Source organism: Hyaena hyaena, unplaced genomic scaffold, assembly GCF_003009895.1.
Source record: "Hyaena hyaena isolate Hyena2069 unplaced genomic scaffold, ASM300989v1 scaffold_643, whole genome shotgun sequence".
NCBI classification, from domain to species: Eukaryota; Metazoa; Chordata; class Mammalia; order Carnivora; family Hyaenidae; genus Hyaena; species Hyaena hyaena.
Genome location: NW_024081277.1, coordinates 626,291 through 652,155, shown reverse-complemented (window position 1 = coordinate 652,155; position 25,865 = coordinate 626,291). Strand labels below are relative to the sequence as shown.

Below are 25,865 nucleotides of genomic sequence, written 5' to 3'. Positions count from 1 at the left end.
TACTTATGCCATGAGTGGAAATAATTTCGGGCAAAAACATTTCAATTCATTAAAAAAACACAGTAATATTGAACATGCATTCCTTTCAAATACTTACAAAGGACTCAACATACTCTGATAATGTGATAAGAAGTGTTTCCTAGGATTTTTATCATTGAGGCATAAATTTTTCTGAAAGCAAAGCAGTTTTAAAACAGACATTCTACATGGGATTCGTTCATAACCGAGAATATATTAGTTGGCTGGTAGCAGGGAGGTACAGGTGATGAGGTACTGGGCCTACATTTCCTTGGAGTTGTTACTCAGCCAGAGTTCCAGTGTAATTGGAATGCTAGGAGCTGATCTCTCTTTGGATGGCTGCAGTTAGGGTGGTGGTAGAGGATGCAACAAAGCTTGTCAATCATCACCCTAATCCCCTTACCTTTTTTTTTTTTTTATCCCTCAAAGGATTAAAGATATCATGACATTCTTTATGAGAAAAATAATGCCATATTATGTTATGTGTTCACTTTGGGGACTTTATTAATGTATAAGGACTCATTAATGCTTCAGCATAACTTCTCAGACTGACAGATGCACTTATTTTACTGATTAAACATTAGGAAGGCGAGTCTCTCTTCTGAGGCTTTATAAATGTTTGACAACCTAGAAGGCCCATAATTAGACTTTTGCTATCTCTACTTCCTGTCTTTCAGGTACAGTATGTAGGAAGTCCAGCTTGCTCTATATGTGCGCATTCTATGTCTCTCCTCCACTGATTATATGATACCTCTGTAGGAAATACAGATATATTTTTCTCTAAGAAGGAACAGCGCTTCTGTGTTTTGGAAGGCCTTTCCATGACACTATGTGCCATCCTTATTAAATCCTTTGTTTCAGTGTCTTGGGATCTTTCCATAACTAATATAATAAGCTCTCAGCAGCTGTCATGGGTGCAGTGTTGGAAGGATACAGAACTGTTCTTGGATCTGCCCCGGCTCCTTGTCAAGTTCACTTCTCCTTGCTCCTTTTGGCTAGCTTGTCATTTCTCTACTTGAGTTCCTCACATCCATAGATGTGCTTTAATTTCTTTGATTAGGGCTTAACACCTATGGCATATATACTCAAAATGACACCCAGTGGGGAGTTGATAATTGCCTAGCAATCAGTCTGTCTTCATTTGTGTGGGGTGAGCAGTAGAACTTTGGGGATGATTGTGTTAATGACAGGTGTAGTAAGACAATAGAGAAAGAGGGTTAGTGGTGGAGGTGAGACAAATTTAAACTCCCTCCAAAGGTTCAAAAGAAAAACAAAACAGGGCTCCTGGCTGACTCATATCTCAGGGTTGTGAGTTCCAGCCGCCCATTGGGTGTAGAGATTGCTTCAACAAATAAGCAAACAAACTTTAAAAAAAAAAAAAAAAGCAAAGCAAAAGCAACTTAAACTGGAAGTTGAAAGTAAGATATTAGAAACAAAATCAAATCAGCAACTACAATAAATATAAACCATATAAACTTGCAGTTAAAATCAGAAACTCATGGGTTAGACTGAAGAACTAAGACCGAGTCACATGATGTTTACCAGAGTTAACCCTAATACATGATGTTCAGGAAGATCCTAAGTAAGTACATACATTGGTAGCTAGGAAGAAAGATTGCTGAGCTAACTAAATGTATGTCAGTTATATAAACTTTAAAGCACAAATCACTTATTAGTGACAGCAGTAATTCTGAGTTTGTATGAACTTCATAGCCTCCAGATATATAAAGCAAAATTTGACAGAATTATAAGGAACTACTAATAAAACCATAATCATAGTGGAAAATTTTAATATGAGTTCTCATTAATTGATGAGTTAAGCAGAAAAATATTGAAATAGAGAAGATGTACACAATACAACTAATCCTGATTGAATGGATATATATAAAGAAGTTTGAATTTCAAAATACGTGTGATTTTTAAAAGCACATGGAACATTTACAGAAATTGACCAATTAGATCATTAAGTCTCAACACATGTCCATGCTTTGAAACTATACCACATCCTGTGAATATGATGAAATAAATAAGAATAAAAAGATAAAAGAAAAATACATTAAGAAACTAAAAACTAAAACCTGCACTTCAAATAAATTAAGTCCAAAAGAAATTAAATTGTGAATTAGAAAATACCTCAAACAGAACTACAGTGAAAGTTATATACCACAATTTCTAGATTGTAGCTAAAGGCTTATATGGAGGAAAATATATGGCCTTAGGTGTGTATATTAGAAAATTATTGGTGCACTGAGTGGCTCAGTAAGTTAAGCATCTGACTCTTGATTTTGGCTCAGGTCATGATCTCATGGGTTCATGGGATCAAACCCTGACACCATGGAGCCTCCTTAGGATTATCTCTCTCCCTCTCTCTGCCCCTCCCCGGCTCACGTGCACTTGAGCTCTCTCGAGCTCTCTAAAAAGAAAAAAAGAAAATTATTGATCTATGTGTCCTATTCAAAAAATTAGGAAAAGAATGGCAGAATGGTATATAGAAGTTAATAAAAATGAACTAATAAAGCTAAGAGCATGCACATATATACTAGAAAACAGTGAAGATGATCAAAAACAACTCTTCAAAAGCATTAATAAAATAGACAGTAGGCAGGATTAATTAAGGAAAAAATAATGAAGGTAAAAAGGAACAGAACTACAAAAACAATGTAAGCTTTAAAAAATAATACAGTAGGTTAAGTTGAATAGATTTATAAAAATAAAAGACAATTCCCAGTTTTACTGAAGCTTCAAATAAAAGAGAAGCTATCTTTTCCTGTTGCAGAGATTAGAAAGAAAGCTCCCAAAATTCTGTTATTTACTTTGTGATACCTTGACAGTAAAACCAGACAAAGTGAGCATTGAAAAAGGAAAATTAGAGTCTGTCTCACATAAAAGGATATTAACGAAAATCCTATGGGGTGCCAGGGTGACTCAGTCCATTAAGCATCTGACTTTTGGTTTTGGCTTAGGTCATGATCTCACAGCTTCATGAGTTCAAGACCCACGTAAGGCTCTATACTGGCAGCATGGAGCCTGCTTGGGATTCTCTCTCTCTCCCTCTTTCTCTGCCCTTCTCCCACTTGCACTGTCTCTCTGAAAATAAATAAATAAACTTAAAAAAAAATAAACAAAAATCCAAAATAAAGCATTAGCAAATGAAATCCAAGAATATTGGGAAAAGATCATACATACATCAGAGCTAAGGGAAGTTCACTTCAGAAATGCATAAGCAAATAAAATAAAGAAAGACAGCAGACAAATCCCAACTGAAAAAACATTCTACTAAATATCTGATCAGTTCTGCACAAAACAATTAAGGTCATCAAAAACAAGAACATGGCCAAGAGGAAGTGAAAGAAACATGACAATTAAATGTAATGTGGTATCCTGGATGGAATCTTGGAATAGAAAAATTGAAAAAAGACATTAGGTTAAAAACCAAAGAGATCTAAATAGAGTATGGATTTTATATAGTAATGTTTTCAATATTGGTCTATTAATTATAGTAGATGTACCATACTTACATAAGGTGTTAGCAATAGGGAATGTTAAATTAGACATTTGTCTAATGTTAAGTTAGACATAAACCCACAAGGACAAGGATGGCAGGAAAAAAGGCAGTAGTAACCAACTTTCAAAATTTGCAAGCAGACGACAAATGGCCAGGGCGTCAGCAGATGTGTCCTGTGTACGTACTGGGGAAAGCCATGAAGCAAGCTGGCTGCAATTATTGTAGGTTCCTTAAAAGGGTTAGAAAATTGCCCATATGAAGTAGCTATAGAAGTAGGAGGTAATCATGGGGCTAAAAACAGGCAGACTGTTTGGAAGTCTATTTACGAAGTAGTTAGAACTTCGTCCCAGAAAAGGAAGCAAATAAATTGGGAGGTTTCTGGCCTGGTGTCACCAATAAACAGCTAAGTGTAGAGGTGCTTTCTTGAAAACAAAGGAACTAGATAAAGACTTTCCATATTATCTGAGCAATAGAAAGTCTTTTTCTTAGAATTTGGGTTCTAGGCAAACTATCCAAAAATTTGTATGAAACCACAAAAGACCCCGAATAGCCAAAGTAATACTGAAAAATAAAACCAAAACGGGAGGTATCACCATCCCAGACTTTTGCCTTTACTACAAAGCTGTCTTCTTCAAGACAGTATGGTATTGGCACAAAAACAGACACATAGACCAATGGAACAGAATTGAGAACTCAGATTTGGACTTAAATGTATACTGCTAACTAATCTTTGACAAAGCAGGAAAGAATATCCAATGGAAAAAGACAGCCTTTTTATCAGATGGTGTTGGGAGAACTGGACAGCAACATGCAGAAGAATGAAACTAGATCATTTTCTCACACCATGCACAAAAATAAACTCAAAATGGATAAAGGACCTGAACGTGAGACAGGAAACTATCAACACCCTAGAGGAGAAAGCAGGAAACAACCTCCTTGACCTCCACCGCAGCAACTTCTTACTTGACACATCCCCAAAAGCAAGGGAATCAAGAGCAAAAATGAACTCTTGGGACCTCATCAAGATTAAAAGCTTCTGCACGGCCAAGGAAACAACCCAGAAAACTAATAGGCAACCAACGGAATGGGAAAAGATAGTTGCAAATGACATATCAGATAAAGGGTTAATATCCAGAATCTATAAGGAACTCACCAAACTACACGCCCGAAAGACAAACAACCCAGTGAAGAAATGGGCAGAAGATATGAACAGACACTTCTCCAAAGAGGACATCCAGATGGCCAACAGACATATGAAATGATGCTCAGCATCCCTCCTCATCAGGGAAATACAAATCAAAACCACACTGAGATACCACCTCACGCCAGTCAGAGTGGCTAAAATGAGCAAATCAGAGAACTCTAGATGCTGGCGAGGATGTGGAGAAACGGGCACCCTCCTTCACTGTTGGTGGGAATGTAAACTGGTACAGCCCCTCTGGAAAACATTGTGGAGGTTCCTCAGGAAACTAACAATAGAACTCCCCTATGACCCAGCAATAGCACTGCTAGGAATTTACCCAAGGGATACAGAAATGCTGAGGCATAGGAGCACATGTACCCCAATGTTCATAGCAGCACTCTCCACAATAGCTAAAACATGGAAAGAGCCTAAGTGTCCATCAACAGATGAATGGATCAAGAAGATGTGGTTTATCTATACCATGGAATACTACATGGCAATGAGAAACAATGAAATCTGGCCATGTGTAGCAACTTGGATGGACCTTGAGGATGTTATGCTGAGCGAAATAAGTCAGGCAGAGAAGGACAAATATCATATGTTTGCACGTGTAGGAGGATTAGGAGGAACTTGACGGAGGAACAAGGGGGAGAAGAAGGGTGGAAATGGTGGGGGAAAGGGAGAGAGGCAAACCATGAGAGACTCTTGAATGCTGACAAAAACTGAGGACTGATGGATGTGGCGGGGAGGAGGGATGGGCATGGAGGAGGGCACTTGTGGGGATGAGCATTGAGTGTTATGTGGAAACTAATTTGACAATAAACTATTTGTAAAAAAAAAAAAAAAAAAAAGAATTTGGGTTCTAGGGGAAAAAAGCCCCAAAGATATGTATGTCTGAGGTTTTCTGAGAACATGGTGAAACTCTCCAAAGATAATGCCTACACACTATGCTTCCATTCAGCCCTTTGTGGATCATTCTTAAATATGAGAAGATAGCCAAGAATCCCTAACCATTTGAAGAAGATACCTAATATGAAAAATACAAGACAAATATAAGAATATGGGATGAAGTAGAATGGAGCAGATCTTAAAAGGAGTCTGCAAAAAAGAATCTGTTTAACCCATCCCCCCACCAAAGTGATTAAGAGTATACTTAGCGAACACTGAGTAACATATAGAATTCTTGAATCATTGTATACCTAAAACATATTAATAAATTCTTTTTTACTTTAGAATTTTAAAAAAAGAGCCTGGGAAGAAATAAAATTTTAAAAAGCTATTAATATCTTTCATGAGGTAAGAATATACTGCATCCATGAAACAAAGACTAAGAGTATAAAAATGGACTGAAAACAAGAAAGAGCTTTTGGATATTGAAAATATGAGCAGAGGGGTGTTTGGGTGGCTCAGTTGGTTGAGCATCTGACTCTTGATTTCAGCCTAAGCCATGATCTCAGAGTCATGGGATCAAGCTCCACCCAGGCTCCTCCCTGAGCAGGGACCGATTTAAGATTCTCTCTCTCTCTCTCTCCCTCTCCCCCTCTCCCCCTTTCCCCCTTTCAGCTTTCCCTCCCCCTACTTCCACTCTGCTCCCATGCTCATACTCTAAAATAAAAATAATAAAAATAAAATAGAAATATGACAGCAGAAATAAAATCAAGTCAATGGAAGTCAATACAATACCTGGATATTATAGTTAAAAGGACCCAATGAATTGGGAAACACAGTGGCTGAAAATAGACACCAGGAGACACCAGGGAGTTTTAGAACACTAGGTACAAAGAGGATACTAAAATTTTGTCAAGTTAATAATTTTCCATAAAATAATTTCAAGCATCAGAATGCTGCTTGCTGACATTAAAATCACAAAGGAGGGAGTGCCTGAGTGGTTCAGTCAGTTGGGCAACCAACTTCAGCTCAGGTCATGATCTTGTGGTCTGTGGGCTTGGGCCTGGAGCCTGCTTCAGGTTCTGTGTCTCCCTCTCTCTCTGCCCCTCCCTGCTCTCTCTCTCTCTCAAAAATAAATAAACATTAAAAATGTTTTTTAAATCACAAAGTATAAGAAATTGAAGCAAAGCATTTCCATCGCAGAATTCTATTCCCAACCAAACTATGGACTACAAGTCAGGGAACAAACACTTTGAGATCTGTAGGGACATGCCCCTCTGTCAAGCATCACTAGGAGAGATGACCCACTAAAAGGAAGAAATAAGCAAAGAAATACTGTCTGCCATTTTGTGATTCTGGCCTTACGAGATAGACTATAAACATGCATTCACGCAAAAACCTGTACACAAATGTTTATGGCAGCTTGATTATAATCACTGAAAACAGGAAGAAACTGTCAAAATGTCCTTCAATGGGTGAATGGATGAACAAACTATGGTATATGCATAAAATGGAATATTAACCTGCAATAAGAAAAAGCCCCCAAATGGGTGAATCTCACATGCATTAAGCTGTGTGACGGCACCCATACCACAAGGACCCATACTTCAGGATTTATATGACGTTCTGGAAAAGACAAAACTGTAGGAACAGAAAACAACAGTGCTTGCCAGGGGCAAAGAATAAGGGGAGGGAACTCACTATAAAGGGGCACTTTTGAAGTGATGAGGTTGTTCCAGATCTTAATTTTCGTGGCAGTTTGTGGTGACAGTTATGTGGTTGTATACACTTCTTAAAACACCTTGAGTCTATAAAGGGTAAAATTGATTGTAAACAAGTTATACCCTGATAAAACTGAGTTAGTAACAGCCACCACAAATGTCACCTCAGCAATGAGGCCTTCCCTGTCCATCTACTTTTCATGGCCCTGTTCCCTACCCATCCTGCTCAGGGTTCTCCTCCTTCCTCTCCTCTGCTATATAAAACCACTCACAGCATCTCCAGAAACTGTTTTATCATCTCTAGGTTGTTGCCCTTTTAGTTTGAAGAATGAAATCACTTGACCTTTCTTCACTGATTCTGCTTTTCCATCCTTTGGAATTGTCAGCCATTGCACACTTTTCATCTTTAATTATTTTACCCTGAATATATAAATTGTCAAGAATCAGCGATTTGCATTGAAGAGAAAGGGCAGTAATGATGAAATCAAGATTGTGTTTACAGACATGTTTTCCTCCGTAGATAGCAGTGAGTGCCTTGCAGATGACTGCAGTATAATTGCTGGAGGGAACCTCACCGGTTGGCACCCAGACTCTGCCGCTGTGCTATGGCGAAGAGTCTTGGGAATCCTCGGGGATGTGAATAATATCCAGTCACCCAAGATTCATGCCAAAGTTTTTGGCCATCTCTATGAACTCTGGTACAAGCTAGCAAAGGTATGTCTTGCCACATTCCCTTTTTCTTCTAAGAGGGGAAAATTGATTTATCATTTAACATCAAAACCCTGTTGGCAGTCAACTACTGAATGTAATCTGGAACACATATTCTGTGTTTAGACAAAGTTGTTTGTCACAGAATAAACGATAATGTATAGTTTGGTCATTTTATAAATTCAGAAGAGCTATTTCATTTAATGCATATATAGAATATTACTATAGGATATTAAGGGATAGAGTATTGAGAAGTTTGTGTATTTTCTTTATAAAAGTGATAGCCAGTTTTATTGTACAAGATCTTAAAAATATAGGGGCGCCTGGGTGGCTCAGTTGGTTAAGCATCTGACTTCGAATCAGGTCAAGATCTCATGGTTTGTGAGTTTGAGCGCTGCGTCAGGCTCTGTGCTGACAGCTCAGAGCCTGGAGCCTCCTTCAGATTCTGTGTCTCCCCCTCTCTCTGCCGTTCCCATGCTCATGCTCTATCTCTCTCTGTCTCTCAATAATAAATAAAAATGTTTAAAAAATTAAAAATAAATAATTTTTAAAATGTAGAAAAATACTAACAAGAAAATTAACATCACCATCCCACAGAGATAACAGTATAAATATATAGTTTTATTTCTATAGATAAACACATTTTATACAAAAGTAGACTCCTAGAGTACATACAGTTTTCGTTCTGGGTTTTATTTATAAATGTATGCTTTCCCCAGGTTGTTAAGTTTTTCTGGTTTTGCTTTTGTTTTTTGAAAACATTCATATTTATACAATACAACTTGTGAGGCATTCCTTATCGTTTGGAGTTCAGGACCTTTTGAGGCATTAACGCTCAAGGGAAAACAATGCTCTAGTTTTGTATTAAATCTAAAACCATGTACAGTAAGTGAGACATGCAATTCAAAATGGCAATAGATCTCATGATAGAAGAAAAACTTGTAAATATTGTAGGTTTTCACTCAACATGTAGAAATGTAATGAGAAGCAGCTATTTGGCCATAGAACACAATATTGAAATATCATTGGGATAAACTAAGTGTGGCCTTTCCTAAAATTCTCCTCTTTGTGAATTAGATACGGGATAATCTGGCAATAAGCCTGGATAACCAGTCTTCTCCGTCTCCACCAGTCCTGATCCCACCACTCAGAATGTTTGCATCATGGCTATTTAAGGCAAGTGGATATGTGTTTATTCCTTTATTGCAATTTCCTCTTCCTTTCCGAAATTGAGTTTAAAAAATGTAATTGCCCAAGACTGCACATTTTGAAGACAAGCTGAATCCTACTAAAGCCACTGACTGCATCCTTCATCTCCATAAACAACTCTTATGGAATACTGAGAAGTAAATGAAATGTTGAAATGCTCTGCATCTGGAGTTGATTAAATCTTTAAACCTCATCTCCTTGGCAGGCGACGACGTTGCCAAATGAATATAAGGAAGGCAAACTACAAGCCTACAGACTGATTTGTGCCATGATGACCAGACGCCAGGACGTTCTGCCAAACAGGGACTTCCTGGTGCATTTTTACCTGGTGATGCACCTGGGATTAACCAGCGAGGATCAGGTATTCTGTGACTCCCTTATCACACTAGCCCACCAAGAGGAAAGTGCGTATCACTTTTTTCAGGTTGAATTAGGGTTCATGAAAATTCTCAGGTGTTGAAATTCTCAGTAGTTTTAACTCTTCTACACACAACAACCACATTGGTCTTTCAAAAATGTATATCAGATTCTGTCACATCGCTGCTGCTTCTCTCCACTGACCTTGCATTGCACTGACCAAATTTGAACTTTATTTTTTTTTTAATTTGAACTTTATTCTGTGGCTTATATGGTGCTTTGTGATCTAACCTCAGCTTATGTTGTCAAGTTCAAAAATGGTGTTTGAACCACTTTTTGTTGGGGTTCTGCATTAGATACTGTTTGAAGAAAATATTGTCATTTAAAAATGTTTGAAAACTATTATTTTAGTAGTTAAGATATTTTTGTAAAAGACCTCATGCATAAATTAGGGTTCCTGACATTTCTTGATGAGGATTTATTTTAATTTCTCCAAAAGGAATATGATTGGTGGGTTACGTTGAAACAGAAAGGTCAGAGGAGCCAGTAGTGACGGCCCCACCTCGTAGATCCTGGGTGTGCAGGTTAGGAAGGATGTGGCCAGTCCCCGGCATCCCTACCCCTGCCCATGGGCAGAGGGCAAGGAGGGGAGCAGCAACACCCAGAGTCCTGATTCTCTGCCTGAATATCAAGCAGGGGAGTGATATGACTGGTTTGTACTTCACAGAGATTATTCTGGACTCCGTTTGGAGGATGGATTTGAAAATGTGACAGTGGTAGGGTAGAGTGGGAGGTTGGGCATAGAGACAGATTAATTAGGAAGTGGTCAAACAAGTTTAAAATTTAAAAATGATGCACAGTAAGATGGGGGCACTGTGAGCAGGAGGAGGGGATAGGAGAGATTCTAGCAATTTCAAAGCATCGAATGTAATCACTAGGTCTTCTTGAACAGTAAGAGGTATGGAGAATGTTTCAACATTTACCCTTGAAATTGTAGATACTCATCACTGAACTTGAATCATTCATGAACTGCCACGTAGTCATCCTTTCTGTTTTTGTTTTACTCTTTGAAAGTATAATACAGACACACAGACCTTGTTGATAAACTTAGGGTATGTAAGAGGTCAGTCTCCTGAGTAGCCAGTTTTTCCTTGTTACTTCAGAATGTATTTCTTGAAGCTTCTCAACCCTTTGGCCCTATTTAAAATTCTTGCAGTATATCCCCTGATACATATCTGGAGCTTTCATCATTGAGCTTTTATCTGAAGCAGTGACCATACTGGCCTACTGGGTTGTCTTTGTCATCTCTGCTCCAATTCCAGCAATGCTTGGAAGATATCTCTATATAATAGGCTGGACTTGGACCCATAGTCTCATTGATTTCCTAAATAAACACAGAAATAGAGGTGCAAAAGTAGAGCCATTTATGCCCCGTGCTCAGATATCCGTAGCCATCATTGCAGATGGAAGCATCTTTCACAGAATGACATAGCTTAAGGTGTGTGGAAGATTGAGGCGTATAAATAGGGAAGAGAATTAACTCTCATGGATCATGACGAGATCCCTCAGTGACAGAAGAGACAAATGCTTAGTTAACAACACTGTACTGTAAAGCAGCATTTTGCTTAAATTTTGGAGGGAGAAAAATTTACTTGGAAATAATAATCAATTGGAGAATTTTCTCGTTTAATGAGAAAAAATTAGAAGTCAACAGCCAACACTGGAATATTCCTGGAATGAGTTTTCTAGAAAATAACATAAATGGATGTGAATTTAGAATCATCTTTCTATTTTAAAGGCTATTAGAGTGGAAATGAAACAATAAAGTGAGATGAAATAAGAGTTTTAGAACCTAAAACATTCTTTAAAAAATATGATTTTACAGTGTAAAAAAGGGAGTTTTCATAGTTTATACTTAAAAAATCATTTTCCCATTTTAATATATGGCATGTTTTTGGTTAAGTTTGATCTTTTGTGGTTCATTTAAATACATCATTCTTAAATGTTGGTCTGTTACTAACAGTGATTCCAACATCCAGACTTGTAAGACAAAAAAGGAATATCATAAATCTCTGTTTTATAATCAGCCTATTGTCTAGCCATTAGACACTTGAATTTTTATGTGTGCTTAATAGAAGTGGCTGCTTTCTACAACCTTAACAATTATTAGTATATGTTTGAGAAGCCCTGATTGTCTGCCAAAAGAATTACTCTAAGTAAAACTTATTTCTTTTCCAGAAGAAAATTACACAGAAAACCTTCTAATGAAAGAAACTTTTCTCATTTAAGTAAGAACTGTCTCTGGTAATTAGTTTAACTTTTGGTCCACATGCCTAAGTGGATCATGGTGGTTGTTCCAAAACTTATATGTTCTTCTGGAAACACATATTATATTAATTATACAAAGACAAGAAAGCACTTACTGTAGAGAATACAGTTAAATTCAGTTTTTTAATCAGTGAACTGTGCACCTGTGACTAGTACCCTTTCCTTCTTGTGAGAGCTCTCCAAGAGTCAATAGCCTGGCACTAAAAGACTTTGTTCCTGCATGTAGAACCTTATAAAAATCTTCCTTATTTCTTAGTAAGATAAGTAGCAGCAAATAATTTAAAATGTTCTAACATTTATTAGTTTTATCTTAGAAATAAAATCCAAGGTGAATTTCCTCCTTTCACCTCTGGGTGGCACACTTGCCTGCATAACTCACTATGTGGCTCCCCCTCCACCATACGGCCCCAGGGTCCAGGGCCCTGTGAGCATGATGGTGTGGCATAGTCATTTTACAAACGCTTTCCCAAATATGAGAGTATCAAAATTATGTCAGCAGTGGCTAATAAAGTGTTGAAGCGTAAATAAGGTCTAAGATATTAAAAATCTTTTTTTTCCAGACCTAAAGGTGCTTATAGTAATTGAAAACTCTTTTTTATTAAAAAAGCCTATTTGTAAAATAGATGTCTCACAGATTATGTTGTGTGGTATAGTCATATAAAACCATGGTTTCATTTAATATGGTGGCCAATTCATTATGCAAACAAATATTGTCATTTCTGTATTTAAAAAATAATAATACATTTTGAACAGCTAAAATGTAGCACATTCCAAACCAACATTTTTGTTTAGACCAGTTTTAGCTAGTTTATTAACTTAATAATTTAATAGCTAAACTAGTGACCTTATCAAGTCGTATTTTCCCAAGTGCATGTGCAGTCTGAGTTTATGGTTTATTAGTATGATTGAAAAAATGCTTTGAAATAGCTGTACTTTTCCTCCATTCTGAATTTAAAAAAAAAAATTGATCCTGTTACTGGTTTAGAAAGAAAATCATTTGAATTGTAACGACTTTCAAAATAACCATACATCATGAATAAAATTTGGGGTGACTTGTGGGACTGACTGCCCAGCCTTCCTGGGAGGAGTCTTTCACTTGGCTTCCCACTGCCCAGCTGCTTTGTATCTGGTGGGCTGATAGGGGTGGAGGGTCTTCATCTCCCTGGCACCCACAGTGCCAGATTCTGTGCTGGCACTTCATGATGTTGACCCACTGGCTTGTCTTTGCAATTCAGTTAGATAAATATCATAACACATTGTTTAAATAATAAAGGTTCAAAAAATATCAAGAACTTTTGCCCAATGCCGTACATTAAAAAAGGCTGTTAGAGTTTATAGGAAAGGTGTGGCTTATCCCACAGGGTATGTCTTCCCCATTGATTCACAGCTAACGCCTATCAAACAGGCATTTGTTCTGTTCCTCCTGCTGTCTTGTTTTACCTGGGCTCCAGCCTTGGTTCCTCCCACCTCAGACCCCTCCTGACTGGAGCTCCCTCCCATCTCCAACCCAAGATAGCTTTCCACAGCTGCCTCCCCAGCTACTCACCATCTTTCAACTGCTCTTCTAAAGCTGTTCCTCGTTGTTCTTAGTTTTCCCTAACGCTTCAGCAGCTTTTTCACCTCAGTCTACCCTAAAATATTTGGACATGAAAAGAGCTGTGATTTGGATTTATTAAAAACAGTTCCTATTAATTTCATCATTATTTAAAACATATGGAAAGATCAATATGTGTAAAATGGAATGGGACAGTTGAGGAAAGGAATTTTATTTTCATGTTTCTAAGAACATATATCAAAGACTGGAACATTTTCTTTGCTTAAAATAAGCAAACTTTTTTTTTTGACAATGACTTACAGATTTAATGTCTTAATGTAATTTGTTACACATCAAAGTTAAATTCTCTTTTAAGTGCAAAGCCTACATTAATGTTAAATTATTGTTGCAAATTTGCATATAGAAATTTTGGGAAATGTAGGTCTTTGTCATTTCCGTCTATAATTTTGTATTATCTTACTTTATAATGCACAAAAAGGCATGAGGCCTCTCTGAGGTGGAGAAATGTGTATTGTTCAGACCTAAGGTAACAGTGACACATTTGAATCATAACAAGATAAAGTCATGATTTAATGTAATATAGTGTGATATAGTATAATAGTTCAGAGCATGGGCTTCAAGACAACCTGTCTGAGCTCCAGTCTTGGCTATACCTTATCATTCAACTTCACTGTGCCTTTCTCCCCTTATATGTAAAATGCAGGTAATTATAGTACTTACCATCAGGGTTATTTGAAGACTTAACTATGTAATGTACTCAATTCAGAGCATGGACACAGCAGCCCTCAGTAAATGTGAGCCCTTGTAATGACACTGAAGTGTATGACGAAAAGGACATACTGTGTTATCCTAAAATGTTAATGTTTTCTTTCCCTATAGATTTTCTCACTTTTGAACATACTTGTTTGACTAAAAGATATAATTAGGCATTGTGGAATTTCAGAACACATGGAGAAATAACCACTCCCTATGCTGGGGGTCAGACCTAAGTAAAATGTTTATTTAACCCTCTTGGGATTCAGAATCATTGGCCACTGGCTCACTTTCTGCCCATTCCTCACCCTGCCCAGTGTGCCTTCTGTGTGAGGGGAGCTAAAAAGCTGAACTCTGCGTGTCCCCAGCTCCTTGTGGCTGGGCTGGCACCCACTCAGGTGCCGTCCAGCAGAGGCACCTACGTGGTGGTTCTGGAGAGTAGGCATGGAGAGTGGTGGGCGGCAGCTGTCATGGGGTTCTACTCAGGCACCTGTGTCACAGTGACAAGGGCAGACAGCGGCTCTGCCAGAACCACTCTGTGGTATAGCTGGACGTTTCTGCTCACCACCTCGTTCCTGGCCATGAAGGGTTTATGCTGAGTTCCCTGGCACTTCTGGAAACTCTGTAAGCCGTCCAGTTCCCTGATATATATCCCCTTCATCTTCATCTCTGCCAAGCGGATTCTCTTATCTGCAAGTATGAACATGGCTCGGACGGACAGGGAGCACTCTCCACGCCACCATGCTGGGCACTGGCGACACGTGGTCAACACAGTTCATATTTCAGTCGCTAAATGCACTTGTAGCATTTCTTTTTGCCCTCCCTTAATTTTAGCCACTTGTTTGGTAGCCAAGAATATTTAACTTGTTTCAGGAACCTTTTGCTTTTATTTAACTTTATATTTTACTGTACCTTTTGTCACACCAGTGCTAAAGAAAACATAATTTTAAACATCATATATGGAGTAATGTTCTTAGAAGTCAAAATAGCTCATGATTTTCTTAACGGATGTTACAACCTCCTCTCCTGAGGTATATGATGGAATAATATAATAATAAACAGTCGTTTGTAAAAAGATCCCAAGGGGCCCCTCAGTGAGCATAAGACTTAGCAGTGAGCTATGAAAGCAAGGTGCAGGGGTGATACTTGTAAATTGGCCATACCTGACTCTTTTAATAACCCCAGACAGCCTGTATCATGCAGTGATATGTAATAATTGCATCACCTTTTCTCAAACAAAGAGTTATTTATTCTTTGCTGAAAACTTAGACTTATAACTGGAACTGTGTGTTGGATAGGATACATATACATTTATAAATATATTTAAAGCTAAACATAAATGAATGTTCAGTTTCAGGAAAAGTGCAGAATTAAAATAGGAAATTAGGGACCTTGTTTATCTCATGTCCAAGGAAGTAATTCTAATAAATCTCTAAAGCACTTATTCTCTACAGCAAGTGATTCTTACCAAGGTTTAAATTCATGGGATTTGGATTCAGTGCTACCAAGATAAACTGCATATTTATAAATTTAAAGGTCTAACTGATGTTTAGAGGATTAAATGGTAACTTTGATGTATATCAGTGAAGGAACTCTAGAAGGCTAACTTAAAAGCTTCATTTGAAAACAATGTTTTAAAACTATAGGGTTGTACAGTGAGTAAAAACAGGACTAATCCCAGACCTTATTCCTAAGGTTTTTAAGAACAGGGAAATGTATCTTCCAAGATGTAAGGATATAAGATGGCTTCAAAATATATTCAACATTTGACTTTTATGGATGACAGACCACATATTGGGAGATGAGAGACCTGGGAGATAGACTCAGCATTTTCTCTCACTGGCCATGGGGCCCTTGTCTGAGCACACGAGACCAGTGAGTGAGTTGGACTAGAGGACCTCTCCAGCCCTTTCCTATTGAGCATTCTTGGATCCTCTGATCTGTTTTTAGGCATTTTATTATTAGGGTCACATTGTTCCTTCCTAAAGATAGCAAAAGGTTAAATAATCTTTTCATGTTGAGTATTTTTCCTCACCATTGTAATGACATAGTCAGGTTCTGAGGGTGTAGACAACTGATAGACATAAGTGAGTAGGTATGAGATCTATCAGCTTGTGCAAAGAGTCAAATAAGTGATGCACACGTTATGGGAATTTAACTGGGTTGAATACCCTATAGCTAAGTTGGTTTGAAAGCAGCTCACAGAGGTGGTGGAGTTATTTTGAGCAGAATTTTCAGGGGTGGAGAGGATTTAAACTGTAGGATGAGAAGGAGGATGGAATTTTGCATGTCAGAGATAACAGACTTTCTCAGGCCATGTTCAAGGAACAGTGACCAGAGTGGTTTGTATTTAGTGCCAGATATGTGCAAGGAAATACTGTATGGACATAAATCTAGGCAACCCTGTAGGGAACCTTGATTCAGCATAGTTTTAATCTCATGGGTATGGGGAACCATTGAACTCAACATTGCTAAAAAACATTTTAAGAAGCTTAAACCATAGTGGTTATGTGGGATGGATTATAGTCAGGAAGGAGTGATGGAAACAAGCACAGAAAGAGAATTGTTGTAACAGTCCAGGGGCAAGGTAATGAGGGCCTCACAAGGACCTAGAAACAGATGGAGTTTGTGTGCATAAATTTATTTATTTACATGTGCATATATATGCAATGTGTATATTCCTGCACATGTGCCTGTGTGTGTGTGAGGGAGAGAGAGAGAGAGAGAGAGAGAAGTATTTTGGACAGATTGGATATACTGCTGAGAGGCAAGTGCCCTGAGAAGATAGAACCTGCTGGCACCATTCCCATTATCTCTCAAAACAAAAATCGATACAGAAAGGCAAGACGATGAAACGGTGGGGGGCAAGGTAGGATGGGACCCTCTCTTTGTCATGGACACTGCAGCACAAGGGCAGGTAAAACGGGTGTATGGCAGATACACTGAGGGATGTCCCTAGTAGGGGTTAGGAAGTAGAAATGTGTTGTAAAGATTTCCAGGCACATTTCCTCTCAAGAGAACGTATCATATCATCTGTTGGAATTTGAACGGTTGATGTACAAACTACAAATTTATTCATACTTACTAACCTAGTATTTCTAAAGGTCTCTATTATCTTGTGTTTTTTGTTAGCCAGTTTTGTTACTGTTCGTTTTTGAAAGCACTTTGACACTTAAAAAAAACCTCTTATTTTTCTAAAAATAATATTTATGAGTTTGAATTTACTTTTTTTAATTAATGGGATTTTATAGAATAGAAGGATTTACTACAGGAATAAATAAAATGAAACTTTATGTTTGACTTAGGTTTGATGGAAGAATGATGTTTACAAGGATAGGTGGTATATGTGAACCCTCTCTGGACATGGATTGATAGTTAATAATAATTCTTACTATGTGTTTATTGTACAGATTCAGGGTGATGAAATGTAGACTTGATCACATAGTTAGTGTTATACCACCAAGTAACATCCACTGGTTTCTGAGTGTTTCCCATATGGTTTCGAACGTACAAGCCATAGATAAGTTAAGTTTTACCAAAGAAAATTTTATTATAACTTTACTTGGTTATCAGTGACCATGGAAACTTAAGACAGATGACTGCACCAAAATAATAAACTGGAGCATTTTTTTCTTTTCTTTCATAGCTGTAAAACCGATAATTATTTTCATTAAGCTATTGACTGAGCCCACTTACCCCTCATACACCTAAGTTAAGGAAAGTAGAAATATGTAGAAGGTAACAGATGGGAGAGGCTTCAGTTAGGAGGTCTAACACATGTGCAGCGAACCTGTTTCACAGCTTAAAAAGTGTAAGACGATAGCAGGGGAGGCTGACCTGGAGAGGGAGAGGTTTACCTGAGGCCAGAGACTTGAGTTTTGTTTGATTTCCCTTTTTGGAGTTAAAGGTATAAAGATGTTCTTTCAAATAAATGCTATCAATGAAGAATATGAATTATGAATTTAAATATGAATTTAGCCATACGTGTTTAATAAACACATGCTACACAAAATAAATTAAAGCATAAAAATGCAATATAATAGCAACTCAATATATGTAGAAAATTGAAAGATTTTGTTCTTACTAAACTGTTAACATATGGTGAAGTGTATAAGCTGACCTACATCCTTCAGTAGAAAAAATTGTTCTCTCATACCCTGAGGTCTCTTTTTGGAAGAAACCCTACTGTGGCCTCTAACAAAGTCCAAGTCACCAGAGTCTTCCTTAGTAGACTCACTGGAGTGCATCTTGTCTTTTCCCAAGACAGAATAGGCACTCAAGAAATATGTTGATTGAGGGGTGCCTGGGTGGCTTAGTCGGTTAAGCGTCCGACTTTCGCTTAGGTCATGATCTCGCGGTTCGTGGGTTCGAGCCCCGCGTCGGGCTCTGTGCTGACTGCCAGCTCAGAGCCTGGAGCCTGTTTCAGTCTGTGTCTCCCTCTCTCTCTGACCCTCCCCTGCTCATGCTGTCTCTCTCTCTCTCTCCTAGAAATAAATAAAACATAAAAAAAAAAAATAAAAAAAAAAAATATGTTGATTGATTGAAAATAGAAACAAAAGAAGACTTCCTTAAATCCATGTGGCATCATGGGAATGATTGGATGACTACAGTAGCTAAGCTGAAGTTCTGGTTGAGACTTTGGCTTTGACGATCAATTAACTGCAGAGCTGATGTGAACTTTCTATAATGGTGATGCAGCCATCATTCATTACCCTAGAACAGTGATTCCTAGGATCAGGGGTGGTGGTAGTTGCTGACCTTACCCCTCTAGGGACACTGGATAGTGTCTAGCAATACGTTGATTGTCACAAGAGGGGAGGGGGATGTGTTGGCATCTAGCGGGTGGAAGCCAGGATGCCATTAAACATCCTACAAGATACAGGACCACACCAGGGAGTTTGCGGTTCAGTGTCAGTAGTGCTGTGCTGGGGGAACCCTGCCCTACAATAGTACCTGTGCAGATGACACCAGACTAGGAGGAGAGCCAACCTATGTAAATTAAATGACAAAACCCAGCACTCAAACAAGAATGAAAGACTGGCTGTCTCCACTTAACCAAGGAAATTAAACCCTACAAAAATTTAACCAGGGAGATTAATGAGAGGCGAATGTTTTAGGTGGAACATTATGAAAATTGCCAATAGTGGACTGTTTTTCAAAAGTGGGGTTCAATGTCATAGGGTCCAATTTATTTTTTTAAAATTTATTTCTGAGAGAGAGACAGCATGAGCAGGGGAGGGTGAGAGAGAGAGGGAGATACAGAATCTGAAACAGAATCCAGGCTCTGAGCTAGCTGTCAGCACAGAGTCCAATGTGGGGCTCGAACCCACAAACCGTGAGATCATGACCTGAGCTGAAGTCGGACACTTAACCAACTGAGCCACCCAGGCGCCCCGGGTCCAATTTATTTTTAAAAAAAGAAGAACAGTTTAAGAACTCAAGCATGAGAGATCACATTAATTCAGGGTTACCGTGACCAATGCCTGAGGTGCATTTGGTCTGGAAGCCGGGTATGAACGAATGATATGACCTGAAGTCACAGAGCCTGAGGCACTGCAAGTGTGAGTGCAGGCCGGGAGGCAGAGAGGAGTTCGGGTGTCTGTGCTCCCCTGTGCACGCTGCCAAGTGGCAGAGAGGAGGAAGGATGGTGAAAGGGCAGCTTGCGTGGTGAGGAGTTGGCTTCTTTCAAATGTCTGGAGCCCTGCCTGCGGGGAGAGGGAGGTCAGGCTGACCTCCAGAGTGGGGACTGACAGTAGACTCCAGCTCACCACCAGAGGCCCTTTCTAACTAGGTGTCCTGTTCAGACGTGGCACGTGATGGGGATTTGTATGCCTCTCAAGCTTCATCTCATTGGCTGGTTGGGCCACCTCCTGGCAGCCTTGGGAAAAGAGCTCGAGCCCTAGCCTGGCACAGAAGTCGCTGCATCCTCGAGTCAGTGAGCACATAGCCTCTTCTGGCTTGAGCTGCTTCGTCTGTGAAATGGAGTTGTAATGGCTCTCTTTGGGGCCCTGGAAACGTGAGAACAGTTAGGGCTTCAGTAGGTGCTAGTACAGTCACTACAGAAGCAATTTCTTGTTTGGGAAATCACTTGGCCTGCAAGAGCTTCTTTTCCCATTTATAATTCTATGAAGATTTTAAGAAAATTCACATTTTTCTTCAGACTGAGAACTGAGACAGAGAGGTGGCTTCTAGAGGCATTGCAAATACCAAATTGTTCTTAGAGAGAGGGATATCTTAACTCTCATGTGGAAAGGATCAATTTTTGAATGTAAGAGATTTAAAATCATGATTGTGCTTTATAATCCTTAAAGGATAGGTTTGGATGCAAGGAAATAACATCCAGAAAAGCCTTCTAAATTGCAAGTTTTGTTTCTGTGAGAAAGTGCTCTCCTTGTGGGGAATAATCTCTTTGTGTCTATTGATGCCTTTTTAATACACAACAATAAGTGGGAATGTGGTAATTACAGATTGTTCAGCTATTAATGCTATTTACGGGAACACATTTTAGAGAGAACATTGTTTTCTGAAGAAACAATAAACAACGGCTTTTCTTTTGTTCTCCCATAGAAAAATATTCTTTGGTAGGTATTTGTGGGTTAGAGAAATTTCAGAAGAAGAGAACCTTTTTGTAGTAAGACACTAAAATAAAATACCTACCTTTCCCCCTCCTATACTGAAGTCTCATGTTGAATGTGTGCAACATGGTCCTTTTGTCAAGACCCAGGGCCTTTGCTTTGTGTTACCTATTCGCTTCCCTCCCAGGCTGTCCCTGTGCAGGAGCTCTATGTTCTTGGCTGGCCCTCGGTCTCAGCTACACAGAGCTGTCCCTTGCCCCAGAGAGGTCATTGCTGGAAAGCAGGGGCCATGCTTTACTCTACCTTCTTACCCTCATAGCAGCTGATGTCATACCTGCAACCTAGTCAGCTCTCAAGAACTTTGTCAGACTTAACTGTGAAATGTTGTTGTATGAGATTATCAAAATGACATGGCTTTCATTTCGGACTCCTTTTTAATGAGTGGGTATTAAATCAAATCTGCCCCAACTTTTATTTTTCAGCTGATCCTAGGAAAGTTAATATTTTATTAAGATCATAATTTAAAAGGTCACTGTAATTTAATAAGCAACAATGTATGAGGCTTTAGAATTTACAGAATCCTTTCTGATTGGTCTCCGTTGCCATTGTGAGAGCACCGTGGGGCAAGTTGTGTTTTTACTCCCATTTTACAGGATGAAACTGCTGCCCAGGAAACAAAGTACCTGCCCAAGAACAGACAGCAAAGTAGTTTACCTTTTAGGAGTTTTCTATCCAAATCCCTCCTCTTCCTTCTTCCTCATTCTCTCCAACATCTGCCTGAAAACAACTTTGTTAAAAGAAAGTACTTTTGGGGCACAGTAAGTTAAGCATCCAACTTTAGCTCAGGTCATGATCTTATGGTTTGTGAGTTCGAGCCCCACATCGGGCTCTCTGTTGTCAGCACAGAGCCCACTTCAGATCCTCTGTTCTCTTTCTCTCTGCCCCTTCCCTGCTTTCTCTCTCTCTCTCTCTCTCTCTCTCTCTCTCTCTCTCTTTCTCAAGCATAAATACATATTAGAAAAAAAAGAAAATAAAGTACTTCCGAAGCTCCCCAAGTGAATTTTGTTATGTGTGAATCAAAAACCAAAATGTTAAACAGATAGAATTTGAAACACCGAGCCATTTGTCAACGCATTAGAGGTCGTGTAATTATTCTAGATGGTCTAATTTCTTTCCTTTACCTCTTTCCTTCCTGTTGTGGGATTCGAGTGCACTGGGTTCTCTCTCATAAGAACAAGCAGGCCAGGGGCTGTCTCAGGTTTGCCGAAACTACTGCTTTGTTAATGTTTCCAGCCTGAGGTTTCCTCAGAAGCGAGTTGACAGCTAGCTCCCTGGGGGAACTTTCTCTCAGATTTAAGCCATTCTTGGGAGCTCATTGTCCAAACACATATTAAATTACAAAAAAGAAGAACACATTGTAAGTCTGTTGCCCAGGATGAAACTAAAAACATTGCCTGTTGGATCTGCTTTACGTGTTTTGTCCACTCCTCCAACACATTGGTGTGATAGGTTTGTAAACTCCCAGAATTGAATGACCCCCACATTGCCTGTCTTTCCCTCCCTCCCTCCCTTCCTTCCTTCCTTCCTTCCTTCCTTCCTTCCTTCCTTCCTTCCTTCCTTTTTATATAGAACACAAAATGTGGAAAACTTTTATTTTGCTCCAACGTGCAGGCGGAGTAATTTTACTTACAAGGAAGCAAACTAGAAAATGTGCATTTTGTGTTACCCTATAATGAAAGAATAGATAATCATCATATTCCAAAGCTTATTTCTTTGCCAGTATGAGAACATACCAGAAGACACAGAATAGCTTTTCCTTTTTAGCTTGTTCCTGATCATGGGCTAGAAGAGAACAGAGAACTCCATGCCACCAGGCAGGCTCACTTTCATCCACATCTGAGAACCAGGCTTCCTGATTTCAGCAAGGGAAAAGGAAACACGTGTAAATGCACTGACACGCATCTTTAACAGCGTCAAAAGCTCTAAGCCTTTTTAACAGAGTTGAGGCTTCAAGTAAATGAACACAGAAGCCACAAATGATGTGGGAAAAATAGGGATCCTGGTTTCTTGTTGGAATTCTGGGAGATTTCTTGGTATTTTTTTCCATAAAATCCTTCTAACTACCATCCCTACACACAGAGTGCCTGTGCTTCACTTGCATGGGTGTGTGCACAGACCCACACAATTTCTCTCCAGGGATTTCCTAAGAATACTTTGATGGGAGACTCATTTCTGTTGAGAGCATAGCATTTTATACCCAGTTCCCCCATTTGATAATATTTCTATGAGAGTTGATCTGTGTATATTTTGAAAACACATTTTTTAAAAAGTTTATTTATTTTGAGAGAGAGAGAGAGAGAGAGAGTCCCAAGCAGGCCTTACACTATCAGTGTCGAGCCCAGTGCAGTGAAACCCATAAATGGTGAGATCATGACCTGAGCTGAAATCAAGAGCCAGATGCTCAAGCGACTGAGCCATCTAGGTGCCCCTTGGAAGTACATTTTAAAGCTGGAACGTTTAATGACTTCACTTGAAAGTATAGCTCTAAAAAGTTTTACTTGCATTTATAAATGATTATTAGGCAAAGTGAATGAGGTGAAAGAATAATTTGTGCTTCAGAGCTAAATAATGGCCTCAGAATGATGCTCTGGGTCTACATAGGAGGCCCGTTATTCATGAATGTCAACTGGTGCTTCACTGACCCTCAATTAACACTTTCTCTTCCTAAGAAAGAGGAGCATGCTTGGGTTTGTGTCCAGACCTCAGGGACAATTTCTGGCCTTCATAGATCTCTACTCCATCTGTGTAAATGAAAGAATTGAATGCTGATTTCTTAGATCTTTCTTCTCTAGATTTTCACAATTCCAGAGGAACACATGAAATATCCTCATTACCCAAATTCAGTAGAGATGTTTTCCCTACAAAATTTCCATACTTTATTCTAAGGTAGCACAAGTGCATAATCTGAATTCTGCATGAGAGTGACATGAGTATTCTGCTTGGTGTCATTGGCAGTGTTGACTGAGACTTCAGTGCACCTTGCAGCCATGGCTTTAGGCTGTACCTGAACATATTAAAAATTATGATTTCATCCAAGAATTTCTTTTGTGTATTCTAAGAAGAATACATTCCCAGCTGATGCATTCCTGAGACAGGATGAACAGTACACCTGGGAAGAGTATGGCTGCCTGTTGCTATACTACCTATATTAGCTATAGGAGTGCATGTTTCACTCATTGCAATAAATCCTGCTTTACTGATATTACTTGAATGATTATTCTCTGTAAGCACATTTCTAACTATCCTATTATCTGTGATGGCAGTTACTCTTTTCTTCTGCTTCTACTCCAGAACCTTGTAAAAGCTGGGAAGGAATGGGATGGAGGAGCCAGCAGAGAGACTTGAGCTGGCTTCCTCAAAAACAGCAGATTTGAGCATCCTCTTATTCCACCCCATCCACCCCACTCGCAGACCCTTATAAATTCTTGGGATGTACAAATGTCTTTCAGCGTCAACTTGTCCCCCAGCTTTGGCCCCCAAGTTTAGTCCCATATCAGAGTATGTGCTCTGAGCATACCTCATACACACGGGAGTCAGATGTAGCCACGACACTTTTGCTGTCATTACTCGCCAGCAGACCTCATTTGCTGAAGTCCCATTGTCAGTAGTTAATAACTGCTCCGAGCATCTGCATCAACCTCATTAAACCAGCCTGTTGTACAAACTGTAATGTTGGAGATTTGAGGCTTATCAGGGTCACGACTAAGACAGTCATTACATAGTCAGGCTGTGGTGTCTTCAAGGCATGATTGGTGCAGCTGGTAAGTCACTGCTCTCTACAATCCTCCAACAGTTTTTTTCATCTTATGGAAGGATAAACGTTCTGAATTTCCTGGTGGGGTTGACATCTCCCTGTTAGTCTCCCCAGTGAGATGTGAAATGCCCATTAGAGGAAGCATACGTTGAAAGCAGCTCCCCTGATCCGTGGGCTGCAAGAAGGGTGTTTGTTGGTCAGAGTAAAAGGGGCTTTTTGTTCTGTTTATATTGCTGAGGACTTAGGGCTGAGAGAACAACTCAGTTCATATGACAGAGGGTGAGTTCTTACTCCGAGCATCTGATCTCCGAGCACCCTGAACATCCTTGCTCTAATTTGCTAATCCCCAAAAATGTTTTGAGAAAAGGCTACTTGGGGTTTGGTATCACATCACAGGCTCTGGCTTTCTTCCCACCCCAGAAACAACAGATCTTTCCATTTTAGACTTCCACATGTCCCCATGATCAGGAAGGATGTCCATTCCCACTGCTTCTATTCAGTGGTATACTGGAGATTACAGCCAGAGCAGTTGGATAGGAAAATGAGATAAAAGGCATCCAGTCTTGAAAGCAAGAAGCAAAGCTGTCTATATTCACAGACAGCATAATCTTGTATATAAAAACCTTAAGGAATTGCCATATTCACAAAAATCCCCTATTAGAACAAATACGTTAATTCAACAAGATTACAGGATCTATATATGAAATCTATATACAAAATTAACTGTGTTTCTGTTCACTACAGTGGACAGTTTGAAAATGAAATTAAGACAGTTTCATTAGTAGTAGCATTAAAATGAACAAATATTTAAAAATAAATATAACCTGGGAAATGAAAGACATACACTGAAAACTATAAGACATTGCTATAAGAAACTAAAGACCAAAATAAGTGGAAATATGACCCATATTCCTGGATTGGAATGCTTAATACTGTTAAGATGACAATACACCCTAAATTCATCCACAAATTCAGTGGGATCCTTATAAAAATTCCAATGGCCTTTTTTGCATAAGTGGAAAAACTGATTCTAAAATTCTTAGGCAATTGCAAGGAACCTTGGATAGTCAAGACAATCTTCTTGAAAAAGAATAAAGCCAGAGAACTCAGAGTTCCCTATTCAAAACTTAACCAACATTGATCTTAGATATATAGATCAATGGAATAGAATTGAGAGTCCAGAAATAAATCTCTGGTCATCTAATTTCTGACAAGGGTGCCAAGACAGCTAAGTGGGAAAAGAATAGTCTC

General features: G+C 39.0%; 1 protein-coding gene across 4 annotated transcripts in view; it reads left to right on the top strand.

Moving 5' to 3' along the window:
- RALGAPA2 (Ral GTPase activating protein catalytic subunit alpha 2) overlaps positions 1–25,865 on the top strand; it is a 330,682-nt gene that overhangs the window by 150,472 nt on the left and 154,345 nt on the right. For all 4 annotated transcript variants that reach the window (XM_039216611.1, XM_039216612.1, XM_039216610.1 and 1 more), the window contains exons 21-23: positions 7,836–8,029; positions 9,101–9,199; positions 9,438–9,593. In XM_039216611.1, the coding sequence (XP_039072542.1) occupies positions 7,836–8,029; positions 9,101–9,199; positions 9,438–9,593 (449 nt within the window). The remainder of the gene's footprint in view (positions 1–7,835; positions 8,030–9,100; positions 9,200–9,437; positions 9,594–25,865) is intronic.